A 15,395-nucleotide genomic window follows, 5' to 3' on the forward strand; every position below is an offset into this window, starting at 1 on the left:
TGCCCATATTGTCAAACTGCTTGCCCCATCACAGTCATGAATGAGCAAGTATTTCCTCCTTCAGGAAGATCATTAGTCCTCACCACGCACTCTGTTACTTTGCCTTGATTCTACCCCTCTACCCCTCCCACTTCTGATCATTGTCATAGTCATAGTCATACTTTATTAATCCCGGGGGAAAATTGGTTTCAATATCCTGTTTCCCCCGAGCTCTGACTATTTATCATCTTCATCATGTAGGTCATTCATTTCCAGCTTGTTTCTATCCCCACCCCATACACTCTCCCTCGCTTCTACAAATCACCAAATGGGGCTCAGTCATATTGGCAACTTGGTTGCCATCAATGTTGGTCCAAATAGTCTGCTTCCAAGCTGTATAACTCTATGACTGGATGACTTGACCAAAACACTCCATCTCTTTTGGCTAGCCTCCCATTTTCCACCTTCCATAAACCTGAGGCTCCTGATATCCCATCAGCACCAAGTCCTGTTCACCCTTTACCCCTTGTGCATACTGACCTCCTATTACAGAGATGTGTCTGTGTTCAAATACTGATCCTTGATCCGCCTCTCTCCTGTGTACTCACATAATCTCCTGCAGTCCTTCACAGCTCCTGAGTTGAAATAGTGCTGTGTGATGTTGCTGAGGAAAAGATTATTCAGTGAAGAGGATTTTATACAGAGTCAAGCATCCTAATTTGAGCAGTAACCTTTAAAGTGCAAGTTCAGAAAACAAATTTAGAGCCTAGGAAGCCAGTAAAAGAGTTTGCAGCTGCCAGGAAGTTCAGATGGATTTTAGGAACTGTTTCTATTAAGTTGTATTTGGTAAGCTGAGAGAATGCTTGGTCGCTGAACGATGAAGAGCGAGACAAATTGTTCAGTTCAGTAGGTTCTGAGTTAGAATGTAAAAGATGGAACCATTCAGTAAGATTATGGCTGATTGCCACTGCACCATGAACACTAGATGCTCTAGCTTCCTTCATATCTAAGAACCTGTCAGTCTCTTTCCTGAATATACTAAGTGATGAAGGCACTGCCACTTGGACAGAGGATTTTAAAGCTTCACCACCATAGTGAAGGAACTTCTTTTTATCAGTCCAGCTGCTTATTTTGAGATTTTGACCCATGATTTTAAACAGCCCAGCCAAGGGAAGAGTTCACTCTGCATCTCCAGTCAACCATGGTATGAATTTTGTATGTTTCAATGACATCATTTTGCCTTCTTGTAAACTCAAGATAGTATAGGATCATGATTTGTAGATGCAATCCCCATTCTGGAGACTCAAGCGTAAATTTTTGGCTGACACTGCAGTGCAGCACAGAGGAAGTGATGAGTTTGTCGAAAGGGGCTATATAAATGCAAACCTTCCTGATATGTTTTCAGTAAGTATTCAGACAGGTAGTAACTAAATTCTACTTTGTCAATAACTGTGACAGAAGCAGACATTCTGCCTATTAGTTTAAAAAAAGGCTTGTATAAAGAAAGGCATGTTGATTCAAACCAAATGTGTTTCTCTCCTAGAGAAATTCATTGAACTAATGGCACATTTATATTAATTAACTCCAGATTGAAAGGTTACACCTGATTCAAAGCAAATCTATTCTGTATGCCAAATCAATTTCACACTTGCAAAATATAAGTGTCACCTGTGCAAGTTAAGTGATATGAATTCCCATTTCTGCCTAAAATAATCTTAAATGCAGAGGTATAAGATGCTCGTTGTTATCTCTGCCGTGGTGTTAGCCAATCAGGATTGAGGCAGGCAGAGAGTAGGAATGAGCTTTTGTTAGGCTTCATGCTCCTGTTGCTATTCTGTTTGGCAATCAGCTGAACTCAAGATCAGTCATAGCCTTTGCGGGCACATAGATTAGTAAGAAAAATTGTCAGACAAGTGCTTCTAGTTCTGATCACCACCTTACAGTTCTGCTGCAAAGTGAATAGTAAGAACATGCGAGCAAAGAGATTGTTGCACTTTTGACAGTGATCTAGTACCAGAAGACTAGAGCATGACAAATGTTGTTACTTTGTTCAAGAATGGTAATAGAGATAATCCTGGGAATTATAGACCAATGAGTCTTATGTCAGTGGTGGGCAAACTAATGGAGAGCACCCTTGTTCTGTCCGCCACAATAGGTGGACTTTCCCGGTGGTCACCCACATTTATTCTACTTCCCATTCCCATTACTACATGTCAGACCATGGTCTCTCCACTGCAATGATGAGGGCATTCTCAGGTTGGAGGAGCAACAACTTCATATTCCATCTGGGTAGTGTCGAACTTGACAGCATGAACATTAATTTCTCTAACATTTGGAGATTTCTCCCCCCTCACCCTTCCCTCTTTTTCCATTCCCCATTCAGTTTCCTCTCTTAACCCTTCTCCTCATCTGCCCATTACCTTACATGGTGCCCTTCCTCCTGTCCATTCTCCCCTCTCCACTGTCCTCTCCTATCAGATTCCTTCTTCTTCTGCCCTTTACCTCTTCCACCTATCACTTCCCAGCTTCTCACTTCATCACCTTCCCTCTCTCTCTTTCCCCTCACCTGGTTTCACCTGTCACTTGCAAACCTGTATTCCTCCTCACTCCACTTTCTTATTCTGGCTTCTTCCCCATTCCTTTCCAGTCCTGATTGAGGGTCTTGACCTGAAACATCGGCTGTTTATACTTCTCTGTAGAAGCTGCCTGACCTGTTGAGTTCCTCCAGCATTTTGTGTGTGTTGCTCTGGATTTTCAGCATCTGCAGAATCTTTTTTGTTGAAACTAGTGGAAAGTATTCTTAGGGACAGGATTTATGAGCATCTGATGAAGCATTTTCCTTTTAGGGATAGTCAGCATGTCTTTATTAGGGGCAGGTCATGCCTCATGAGTCTGATTTGTAATTTTCAAAGACTGAACAAATTGATGAAGGTAGAACAGTGGATGTGGTGTATATGGATTATAGTAAGGTGTTCGATAAGGTTCCCCATGGTCAACTCTTTCAGAAAGTCAGGAGGCATGCGATCCAGAGGAACTTGGCTGTGAGGATACAGAATTGGCTGGCCCAGATGGAAGAGGGTGGTAGTATATGGAGCATATTCTGCCTGGAGATCGGTGACCAGCGGTGTTCTACAGGGATCTGTCCTGGGACTTCTGCTGGTTGTGATTTTTATAAATGGTGGATGAGGAAGTGGGAGGGTGGGTCTGTAAGCTTGCAGATGGTGGTAGTTGGTGATGTTGTGGATGGTGTAGAATGTTCATGTAGGTTTCAACAGGACATAGACAAGATGTAGGGCTGGGTGGAGAAGTGGTAGATGGAGTTCAATCCAGAAAAGTGTGAAGTGATTCACGTTGGAAGATCAAACTCGAAGGCAGAGTACAGGGTTAATAGTAGGATTCTTAGCAGCGTGGAGGAACAGAGGGATTTTGGGTCCAAGTCCATAGATCCCCCAAAGTTGCTGCATGAGAAGGTGTACAGTGTGTTGGCCTTCATTCATTGGGGGACCAAGTTCAAGAGTCACAGGGTTATGTTGCATTCTGGTCACCCCATTATAGGAAGGATGTGGAAGTCTTAGAGAGACTGCAGAGGAAATTTATCAGGATACTGTCAAGATTAGAGAGCATGGCTAATGAGAAAAGATTGTTACAGATGTATGCAATCATAAGAGACCCTTTTCCCAGGGTGGCAGTGGCCAATACCAGAGGACATCCTTTTAAGGTGAATGGAGAAAAGTTTAGGGGAGATGTCAAAGGGAGGTGTTTTTACACAGGAGGTGGTAAATGCATGGACTACTCTGCCGGGACTGGTGGTAGAGGCCTATACTTTGGGGACATTTGAGAGACTTAGATAAGCACATGGATGAAAGAAAAATGGAGGGTTCAAATTGCAAACAAGAGAAAATCTGCAGGTGCTGGAAATCTGAGCAACACACACAAAATGCTGGAGGAACTCAGCAGGCCAGGCAGCATCTATGGAAAAAATATAGTCGACATTTTGGGCCAAAACCCTTCAGCAGGACTGGAGAATAAAAACTGAGGAGTAGATTTAAAAGGTGGGGGGGGGAGGGGAGAGAGAAATACCAGGTGATAGGTGAAACCTGGAGGGGGAGGGATGAATTAAAGAGCTGTGAAGTTGACTGGTGAAAGAGACAGAGGCCATGAAAGAAAGAAAAAGTAGGATGAGCACCAGAGGGAGGCGATGGGCAGGCAAGGAGATAAGGTGAGAGAGGGAAAAGGGGATGGGAAATGGTGAGGGGGTGGTGGGGCATTACTGGAAGTTCGAGAAATGGATATTCATGCCATCAGGTTGGATGCTACCCAGACGGAATATAAGATGTTGTGCCTTCAACCTGAGTGTGGCCTCATCGCAGCAGTAGAGGAAGCCACACTCAAGTTGGAGGAACCATACCTTATATTCCGTCTGGGTAGCCTCCAACCTGATGGCATGAACATTGACTTCTCTAACTTCCGCTAATGCCCCCCACCACCCCGCCTTCACCATTTCCCATCCCCTTTTCACTCTCTCCCTGCCCGCCCATCGCCTCCCCTTGGTGTTCCTTCCCCCCCCTCCCCCGCCTTTTTCTTTCTTTCATGGCCTTCTGTCTCTTTCACCATTCAACTTCCCAGCTCTTTAATTCATCCCTCCCCCTCCAGGTTTCACCTATCACCTGGTATTTCACTTTCCCCTCCCCCCACCTTTCAAAGCTACTCCTCAGCTTGAAAAATGGAGGGTTATTGGGTGTGTAGGAAATAAGGGTTAGATTGATCGTGGAGTAGGTTAAAAGCTTGGCACAATGGCATGTGCCAAAGGGTCTGCACTGTGCTGTAACTGTTTGATGTACTTTATATTTTCATGTTATAATGTGATGTCTTTTACAATCAGAAAGACTCCTGCTACACACTCACCAAGCTCACCCAGATATATGTTAAGTAAAAGGTGACTGGAACCACCAGTTATTCCTTCAATGGAGGGAAAAACTGAAAAACTGTAAACTATAAGCTGTAAATTCAAATTGTTACAAGTACATTCATATATTATGCTATTAAATAATCTAACTGCCACTTCACACTCATTAAAGGTGGATTATCGCTGAATAAAGTTTCAAGAATTATAATGTCTGTTTGTTAAACTTCATCACACATCAGCTACATGCAATGTGCTAACAATTACAATGCTCTGTGCTACTGACTTCTGTTTATAAAACAATAAAATTAATCCTAAATGGAATTAAACCATCTGGAGGGATGTGTCAATTAAGTTTTCTTTCAATCCCAGCCACTCATTCATTTATGTGCAAGTCTTCCCGCTGGATAGTGGAAATTACTGCTTGGAATCTCTCCCTTCTCTCCTTTATTCTAAAAATGGAACATGGTGCATATACAGAACCTTTGACCAACTCTATAGCACTGTAAATTCCAATTTATAATGTCAGTGAAGGATTGAGTATTTTGAGAAATTAACAAAGATGCACTTGTAAGACTATCTCTGGATATTACTTGTGTGGACATCTGCAAGGCATTTGTTAAGATCATTAAAATGTTAACAACAATTAGGCTGCAGAAAGTTAGAGGTAACCCACTGATGCAGAGAAGGACTTGCTGAGGAGGTCAGGAACAGAAGGGATAATAAGTCTGTGCTACAAATGGCAGGATATGACTAATCACATCTCACAGCCTGTACGGTAGGCAGGCTCAATATTTTTCACTATGTCAGAATCAGATTTAATATCACTGGCATATGTGGTGAAATTTGTTAACTTTATGACAGCAGTACAATGAAATCCATGCGTTACATTAAGTATAAATGTCTATTAAATAGTTTAGTTAAAATAAGTAGTACAAAAATAACAAATAAGAAAGTAGTGAGATAGCGTTCGTGGGTTCAATGCCGATTTAGAAATCGGATGGCAGAGGGGAAGATGCTGTTCCTGAATCACTTCAGGCTTCTGTACCTCCTTCCCAACAGTAACAGTGTGAAGAGAACATGTCCTGGGTGGTGGGGATCCTTAATAATGGACGCCACCTTCTTATGGCACTGCTCCTTGAAGATGTCTTGGATACTACGGAGGCTGAATGGTTCAGCTAAAGTAGCAGAGATGAGTACTGTATACTGAAAGTTGGCACAGGAAGTGTGTGAACTAGATAAATGGTTGCAAGAGGATATTGATAGATCAAATGAGTGTGGCAGGTTGAGTTCTGTGTAGTGAAGTGTGGGGTTATTCACCTTCGATCCAAAGAGGATAAATCAAAGTACTTTCCAGACAATGTAAAGCAAGGAAATATAGGAGTTTGGAAGATCGTAACTAAAAGCTCGTGAACAAGTACAAAATAAATATCTGAGCTGGCATCCATGAAAGAGCCCTACACTGTTGGAGTTGCTATAATTTAAAACTGGGACTTTTTGGTAGGAGTTGCTATGAAAAAAATTGACTACCACATTTGCAACAATACAACAAGGAATACACTTCAAAACTACTAAATTGTCACAAAGTACTTTGGGATACTCAGAAAGGACCACAGCAGGTGTTATACAAATGCAAGTTGATATAAAGAAGTTAATGGAATTTTGTTCTTTATCCCAAGAGGTGAAGTTACATCACAGAAGTTAGATACCATCCAGAGTGCTGTTCCACTCTGGAACCTTGACTTAGGAAGCATGTGTGTTAGAGTCACCACAATGATACTAGAATTTAATGGGTTAAATTTTGAGGACAGATTGCATTAAACATGCTTCTGTTATCCTTAAGTGTAGAAAGCTAAAGTGTGTTCTAATTGCATAAAGCAATAAGAATTTGAAGAGTGGACAAAAAAGAATTATTTTCTTTGCTGGGAGAGTCAACTTGGGTGGTCACTTTATCACACAAAGAACAGTGGAAATCTGGAGCTCCCTCCCAAGAAGCAATTTAGGGTGGGTTCAAGTGAATATTTTGGTCTTGAGATAATTGGATTTTTGTTAGGGTGTGAAACATGCCAGTGTTGATCTAACTGAATGTCAGAACAGGGAATAAATGACATTCTCCTGTTTACTGTATTCAGAGATATAATAGAACCTTTATACTGCGGATGTTGCATTGGAATACAATGGGGGCTAAAAGGCTCAAAGCCGATACTGGCTTTTTTTTAATAGAATCCAAGATTGCTGTTGGCAACAAAAAAAACTAAAAATTATCCTAGTACTTTGTAACAGGGAAAATGGACTGCAATTGAAATTATATTCAGGATTATAATTATTTGTCAGAATTACCAGCATGTGCCTTGATTTTATTTGAAATGCATTTAGTTGTTTGCACAATCTTTGACCTGGGGTGGAAGGCAAATGTAAGCTCCAAATCCCCATCAGTCAACATCATTAGGAATTTGGTAAGAACACATATTTCAAAATATCACACAACCTTGTTTAGTTGACCCTGACCCCGGGGAAGCAGAAAGAATGTGAAGCACCATTGATGTTCAAATTTCTACTTTAGCTCGTAAGATGCAATTAAATGGCTGAGTGGAGGTTGATTTCTCTGTTCTGAATAAAGCTATCTTTATTATCAGGTGCATGCAAAATTGATGTGATGCAATTTTCCTTCTTTTCAAGGGAGAACATTCTTGTGCTTGATATATTCTTTGAAGCCCTGAATTACGAAACGATTGAACAGAAGAAAGCTTATGAAGTGGCTGGCTTATTGGGTGAGTGCAACCAGGCCTGGGGTTTTGCCACATATACAGAAATGAAATCCAGTCATTTCCTTGCAGCCTGCGGTTTGGTTCCCAGCAGTCACTGGTGTTTAGCAAGATATTGTCAGTGGATTGGTTCCTGTTCAGTCACCTGTTCTTGTACTGCAGGGCAGATGTGACACCTGGATGGATGGTTATGAAAAATAATGACAAAGTCTTGTTTCGACAAAGTATTGCTTCTACAGGAGGCTGGAATTGGAATTAGGATTGATTTATTGTTGTCACATGTACCAAGACACAGTGAAAAGCTTTTCTTTCATACTGTTCCGACTGATCAATTAATTACACAGTGCATTGAGGTAGAACAAAGTAAAACAATAACAATACAGAATAAAGTTTAACAGCTACAGAGAAAGTGAAGTTAAGGTAAACAATCAGGTTTATTAAGATTCCAAGATCCAAAAAAATCAGAGGTGCAAAGAGACTTGGGAGTCCTTGTGCAGGATTCCCTGAAGGTTGATTTGCAGGTTGAGTTGGTGGTAAGGAAGGCAGATGCAATGTCAGCATTCATTTCAAGAGGTCTTGAATGCAAGACCAGCAATGTGATGTTGAGTCTTTATGAGGCACTGGTAAGGCCTCATCTTGAGTATTGAGGACAACTTTGGGCTCCTCATCTAAGAAAAGATGTGCTGGCATTGGAAAGGGTCCAGAGGAGGTTCATAAGGGTGATTCCAGGAATCAAAGGGTTATCATAGGAGGAACATTTGATGGCTCTGAGTCTGTACTCGCTGGAAATTAGGAGGATGAAGGGGGATCTCATTGAAACCTTTTGAATGTTGAAAGGCCTAGACAGAGCAGATGTGGAAAGGATGTTTCCCATGGTGGGAGCGTCTAGGACAAGACGGCATAGCCTCAGGTTAGAGGGGTGCCCTTTCAAAAAAAAGAGATGCGGAGAGATTTCTTTAGCCAAAGGGTGGTGAATTTAGAAACATAGAAAATCTACAGCACAATACAGGCCCGTCGGCCCACAAAGCTGTGCCGAACATGTCCTTACCTTAGAAATTACCTAGGGTTACCCATAGCCCTCTATTTTTCTGAGCTCCATGTACCTATCCAGGAATCTCTTAAAAGACCCTATCATATCCACAAATTTGTGGAATTTGTTGCCATAGGCAGCCGTGGAGGCCAGGCCATTGGGTATATTTAAGGCAGAGATCGATAGGTTTTTGATTGGACACAGCATCAGAGGTTACGGGGAGAAGGCCGGTGAGTGGGGTTGAGGAGGAGAAATAAAAGATCAGCTATGATTGAAAGGCGGAGCAGACTCGATGGCCAAGTGACCTAATTCTGCCCCTATGTCTTATGGTCTGTTGATCTTATAATGAGGTAGATTGAGAGGTTAAGAGTCCAATTTGTCATACTAGGAAACTGTTTAATAGTCTCTTAACAGTGGGATAGAAGCTCTCCTTCAGCTTGCTGGTATGTATTTTCAGGCTTTTATGTCTTCTGCCCGGTGGAAGAGGGGAGAAGAGAGTACGTCCAGGGTTGGTTGGGTCTTTGATTATGCTGACAGCTTTAGTGAACTTGTCTTTGGCCACCAGTGCTTACTAGTGCAGGAGGATTGTTCATTAGTTCTATCTAGATTTCGAGTGAAGTCAATGCAATTGAACCTAAGGGGTGAGTACAACTGGCAAGACAAAATTTTCACATGCTTTTAGACCTGGTGGCCAATGACACATTCATAGTGGGGAGGCACGTCAAGTGGAGGGGATATCTGATAGAATATGCCCTGGTGGTACACATCTGGTTGAGAAACATCTTGGTGGTGGGCACATCCAACTGAGGGGAATCTCATTGGTGGAGTAGTTGAATCTTGTAAACACGTCATTCTCATCTGATAGAGGTGGTGGACGCACACGTCTGGTGGAAGTGTTGCTTTCTGGTGGATAGATGTAACAAGGCAGTTAAAATGATCAGCACAATTGGTATGAGGACCGAGGGATCAGTGAATGACCAACTCTAATGATCACAAGGCTTTTCAGCAGCATGGACAAAGGTGGATAAAGCAGTGGAGGTCACTATGAGCAGACTTTGTGGAGAGGTGGACTGGAGATTCATTTTGAAATTGAGCAAGATGCTGAGTTTTCAGGGAGTGAGAAGAATGGAATGAGAAGTCCTAGGTGGTCTGTTTGCAAGATTGCAGGCACTTCCAAAAACATGCTTAGTGAATGCCATTTGACAGGTAATTAGTTGCTCAGTTCAAGAATAACAGGGGATGGAGAATAAAGATTTCCAGTGACAGCCAGTTGCCAATGGATGAGTAATTAAGCTAAAAGTCTGACTTTATTAAACATAATGCTTTATCTCAATTCCTAGCTCTCCAAAGCCTTCCCAAACATCTATAAGGTGCAAGTCAAGGGTTAATAGAGTACTCTCCACTTGCTTGGATGAAATCAGCTCTCAAGAAGCACAACAGCATCCAGTACAAGGCAGGCCACGTGATATGCCACTCTATCTACCAATAGAAACATTCACTCCCTCCACCACCAGCGCACAGTAAGTGTAATGTGTACCATCTACAAAATGTTCTACAATTACTCAGCCAGGATACTCTGACAGCACTTCCCACACCGCTGATGTCTACCACCAGGAAGGACAAGGATAGCAGGTGCAAGGGGACAGTGCTGACTGCAGCTTCAAAAATTCAAGACTCAAAGTACATTTATCATCAAAGTATGCAGTATACAACCCTGAGATTCTTCTTCCCACAGATAGCCACAAAACAAAGAAAAACCATTCAAAGACAAAATGCCCCCCCCACGTGCAAAAGAAACTAAATCATGTAAATGGCAAAAAATAGACAAGTGAAAAACACAGAACATAAAACACAAGATCGAAAGAGTCCAGGCATATTCAGTTCAGTTTACTCTAGCACTGTGTCATTCATTATATGCAGGCCACCCCCATCAAAATCACCCTCAATTACCACACACCACACTGTTCCTTCTTCATTGCTAGAGCTCCCTCCCCAACAGTAGTTAAACAGACACCCATATTCCAGAGAAAAACATAAGTTTAAAAAAATCTGGGTGGTAGGGTGGAGATACATCTCTACCAAAGGAGGTGTAAAGCACTCCTTCCCTCCGCTAGCCTGCAGGTCACCCTTGGGCAAGGTGTAGCACTTGCTTGACTCCCCGATCAGGGTCACATGAAACCATGGGAGCAGGTGATGGATAGTTGTATGAGCAGCTGGTGCCTATCACAAGTCTTGACTATGTGATCACTAACACCAGACAGAGAGTCTCTGAAAGGTATTGATAATGGCTGGGGGTCATCCATCAAGATATTGCTCAGAAGAAGGCAATGGCAAACCATTTCTGTGGAAAAGCTTGCCAAGAACAACCATAGTTATGGAAAAACCATGACGACCCATGTCATACGGCATGGCACATAACGAACAAATGAAAAAAACGACTGTATATTCTCACTGGTGAACGCAGCAGGCCAGGCAGCATCTCTAGGAAGAGGTACAGTCGATGTTTCAGGCCGAGACCCTTCGTTAGTCCTGACGAAGGGTCTCGGCCTGAAACATCGACTGTACCTCTTCCTAGAGATGCTGCCTGGCCTGCTGCGTTCACCAGCAACTTTGATATGTGTTGCTTGAATTTCCAGCATCTGCAGAATTCCTCATTTTTACGTTTGTATATTCTTCTTGGATATGTCAGGAGCAGAAGACACCTATATGTGCTTCCTTTGAGCAAGGAGAGGTCACTTCACACCAGCCACCAGATGGACTCATGGGAGTGAGGTCCTGGTCTAATAGCCAGGAGATCCAGGGTGGCTGGAGACCAGGCTGTGCTGCACAGAACACACACGCACACACTCTGCATACAAACTCTAGTTTCGCACATATAGAACATACATGATTTTGCCCATGGTCTGATCCTCAGTTTCCATCCTTCCCATATCCTCTATTCTGAAGACCCATTCCCCACTGAGTCCTACCTCCTCCCCAGCCCACCCCTCCCCTAACCCGCCACCTTCTTCTTCCCACATCGTCCCTCCTCCCACCACCCTCCATATCCCTCCACCACTCTCCCTCTCTCCCTCAAACTAATTCTCCTTTCTCCATTCACCCCTTGGCCCACTCTCTCTTTCCCTCATGCCCACCCACCCTGTCTTCCCAATACTCGTCCCTCCTTCATTCCCTCCCATCACTCACCCTCTACTCCACCTCCTGCCAGCTCTTTTTACCTCACTCCACCAGTCGCACTTACCTGCCAGGAATGGGGATGCCTTTCACACCAACAGGTGCTGTCCAGAGCTTTTTCAAAGCTACTACCCACTCTCTCCATTGTCCCTCTACCTCACCCACAACCCTCACCCCTTCCCCAGAGCACCTTGCTCCAGTGCTGTCCCTAGGACTGCTGACTGCAGGCTTCAACTGACCTCCATCAGCTTCCTCACTGCAGAATTTCACTACATACCCTCTGACATGGCAATAATGGCATGTGTGGCAACTTCCAGTCAGCAAACGCAGCAGAACACCTGCTGGACCTAGACTGTCTAAGTATCCTGACTGCCTCAGAATACAAGGACATCCCTTTAGAACAGAGATGAGGGGGAATTTGTTTAGCCAGAGGATGGTGAGTATGTGGAATTCATATGCATCTATGGAGACTAAGTCTTTGGGTATATTTAAAATGGAGGTTGATACTTTCTGGATTAGTAAGGGTATCAAAGGTTATGGGGAGAAGGGAGGAGAATGGTGTTGAGAGGGATAATAAATGGGCCATGATTGAATGGCAGAGCTCAATGGGCCGAATGGCCTAATTCTGTTCCTATGTCTTATGGTCTTAAAATTAGTCCCTTTGAAGTGACTCTTGGCTTCTCTTTCAGAAGTGGTTTTTGAGTGAGAATGATCCAGGAGCTAATGAATCATACAAATCAGGTCTTAGAACACAGGACAGTACAGCAGAGGAGCCGCCCCTTCAGCCCACAATGCCAAATTAAACTGAAACTCTTCTGCCTGCGCATGATCCATATCCCTCCATTCCCTGCATATTCACATTTCTATCCAATAGCTTCTTAAACACAGCTATCTTATCTTCTTCCAGCATCTCCCTGGCAGCCCATTCCAAGCATCCACCATTCTCTGTATCTAAAAAAACTTGCCCCACATGTCCCCTGCCCCCATCTTAAATGCATGTCTTCTAGTGTTTGACACTTCTACCCTGGGAAATAAAGTTCTAACTATCTACCCTATCCCTGCCTCTCATAATTTTATAAACCTTCCCTCAGCCTCTGACACTCCAGGGAAAACAATATGTTTGTCCAACTCCTCCTTATAACTATTACCTTCTAATCCACATAACATCCTGGTAAATCTGCACCCTTGTTCAAAGCTTTCACATCCTTTCTGTGATTGGGAGACCAGAATTGCACACAATTCTTGAATAGGAAACTCCACCACACCTCAAAGGAAACACTCAAAGGGTAAGTTTCAACAGAAAAACACTTCTGTAGCGATGTGCTACACACAGCGCTAGAATAACCACACGGAGTCGGTGAGTTAGAATTGCGATGAAAGAGATTTATTCAAACTTCGCGGCCCGCTTTAAAGCCTTCCCGTTCCCGACCTCCCTGGGCGGGATTGCTGTGGGGAATGCATATTCCCAGACCCTTTCTGCGCGCGGGATTTTCCCCCTGCTGGTGAAGATGGCCTGGTGCCCTTTTTGGGGCCGGCCCTCTGCCTGCGCACGCTGTTGTGAGCCGGTTCGTGTGTGCCAGAAAGTGGGTCGCCACATAACCCCCCCCCCCCCAGTACCGGCGATACCTCCCCCAATGTCCACAGTCTGGATCGGCCTCTGTTTGGGAGGTCTGCCCCTGCGCTGCGGTGCCTGAGCCTGGACCGGTTGCGCCAAGTCCACATGGGCCGGTTTGAGTCGGTCCACCATGAAAACCTCCTCTCTCCCCCCAATGTCCAGCACGAACGTAGACCCGTTGTTCCTGATCACCTTAAACGGTCCCTCGTAGGGCTGCTGTAGCGGTGCCCGGTGTCCGCCCCGTCGTACAAAAAGAAATTTACAGTTCTGCAGGTCTTTGGGTACGCAGGTTGGGCTCTGTCTGTGCTGTGAAGTGGGTATGGGGGCCAGGTTACCGAGCCTCTCCCGTAGTCTGTCCAGGACTGCTGTGGGTTCTTCCTCTTGCCCCCTTGGGGCTGGTATGAACTCTCCTGGGACGACCAGGGGTGCGCCGTACACCAACTCGGCCGACGAGGTGTGTAGATCCTCTTTGGGTGCCGTGCGGATTCCGAGCAGGACCCAGGGAAGCTCGTTCACCCAGGTAGGCCCCTCCAGGCGGGCCATGAGAGCCGACTTCAGGTGACGGTGGAAGCGCTCCACTAGTCCGTTGGACTGTGAGTGGTAGGCAGTTGTGTGGTGTAGCTGTGTTCCTAAAAGGCTGGCCATAGCCGACCACAGGCTGGAGGTGAACTGGGCGCCCCTGTCGGAGGTAATGTGGGCCGGTACCTCAAAGCGTGCTACCCAGGTTGCGATCAGTGCTCGGGCACAGGATTCGGAGGTGGTGTCGGTGAGCGGGACTGCCTCTGGCCATCTGGTGAACCGGTCTATCATAGTTAGGAGGTACCGCGCTCCTCGCGACACTGGCAGGGGCCCCACGATATCCACATGAATGTGGTCGAACCTCCGGCGGGTGGGTTCGAACCGCTGCGGCGGAGCCTTGGTGTGCCGCTGCACGTTGGCCGTTTGGCACTGCATACACGTTTTGGCCCATTCACTGACCTGCTTACGAAGTCCATGCCACACGAACCTGTTGGAGACCAGCCGGACAGTTGTCCTGATGGAGGGGTGCGCTAAGTTGTGAATGGATTCGAAAACCCGCCAGCGCCAGGCTGCTGGGACGACGGGGCGGGGTTGGCCGGTAGCTACGTCACATAGTAGGGTCCTCTCACCTGGGCCTACGGGGAGGTCTTGGAGCTGCAAACCGGAGACTGCAGTCCTGTAACTGGGGATCTCAGTGTCTGCCTGCTGTGCCTCTGCCAGCGCTGCATAGTCCACCCCCTGGGGCAGGGCCTGTATCGTAGGTCTGGAAAGTGCGTCTGCCACGACATTGTTCTTTCCAGAGACATGCCGGATGTCCGTCGTGTACTCGGAGATGTAGGACAGATGTCGCTGCTGGCGGGACGACCAGGGGTCGGACACCTTAGTGAACGCAAAGGTAAGCGGTTTGTGGTCTGTGAACGCGGTGAAGGGCCTACCTTCTAAGAAGTACCTGAAATGCCGGATTGCCAGGTATAGTGCCAATAGCTCCCGGTCGAAAGCACTGTATTTGAGTTCGGGTGGTCGTAGGTGTTTGCTGAAGAACGCCAGGGGTTGCCAGCGACCCTCGATGAGTTGTTCCAGCACTCCACCGACTGCTGTGTTGGATGCGTCCACCGTGAGGGCAGTAGGAACGTCCGTTCTGGGGTGCACTAGCATCGCGGCGTTTGCTAAGGCTTCTTTGGTTTTAACGAAAGCGGTTGCGGCCTCTTCGTCCCAGGTAATGTCCTTGCCCTTACCCGACATCAGGGTGAACAGGGGGCGCATGGTTCGGGCTGCTGAGGGGAGGAAACGGTGGTAAAAATTCACCATACCCACGAATTCCTGCAAGCCTTTGATTGTGTTGGGTCGGGGGAAGTGGCGGACTGCGTCTACCTTGGCGGGCAGCGGGGTTGCCTCGTCTTTAGTAATCCT

The 15,395-nt window shown here is 45.4% G+C and overlaps 1 protein-coding gene across 3 annotated transcripts in view; it reads left to right on the plus strand.

Annotated features, from left to right (window-relative positions):
• Nucleotides 1-15,395, plus strand: part of asic1b (acid-sensing (proton-gated) ion channel 1b) — a 921,001-nt gene that overhangs the window by 865,649 nt on the left and 39,957 nt on the right. For all 3 annotated transcript variants that reach the window (XM_063037278.1, XM_063037276.1, XM_063037277.1), the window contains exon 7: nt 7,562-7,653. In XM_063037278.1, coding sequence (XP_062893348.1) covers nt 7,562-7,653 — 92 coding nt within the window. The remainder of the gene's footprint in view (nt 1-7,561; nt 7,654-15,395) is intronic.

Source organism: Mobula hypostoma, chromosome X1 (assembly GCF_963921235.1).
Source record: "Mobula hypostoma chromosome X1, sMobHyp1.1, whole genome shotgun sequence".
In the NCBI taxonomy this organism is placed as follows: domain Eukaryota; kingdom Metazoa; phylum Chordata; class Chondrichthyes; order Myliobatiformes; family Myliobatidae; genus Mobula; species Mobula hypostoma.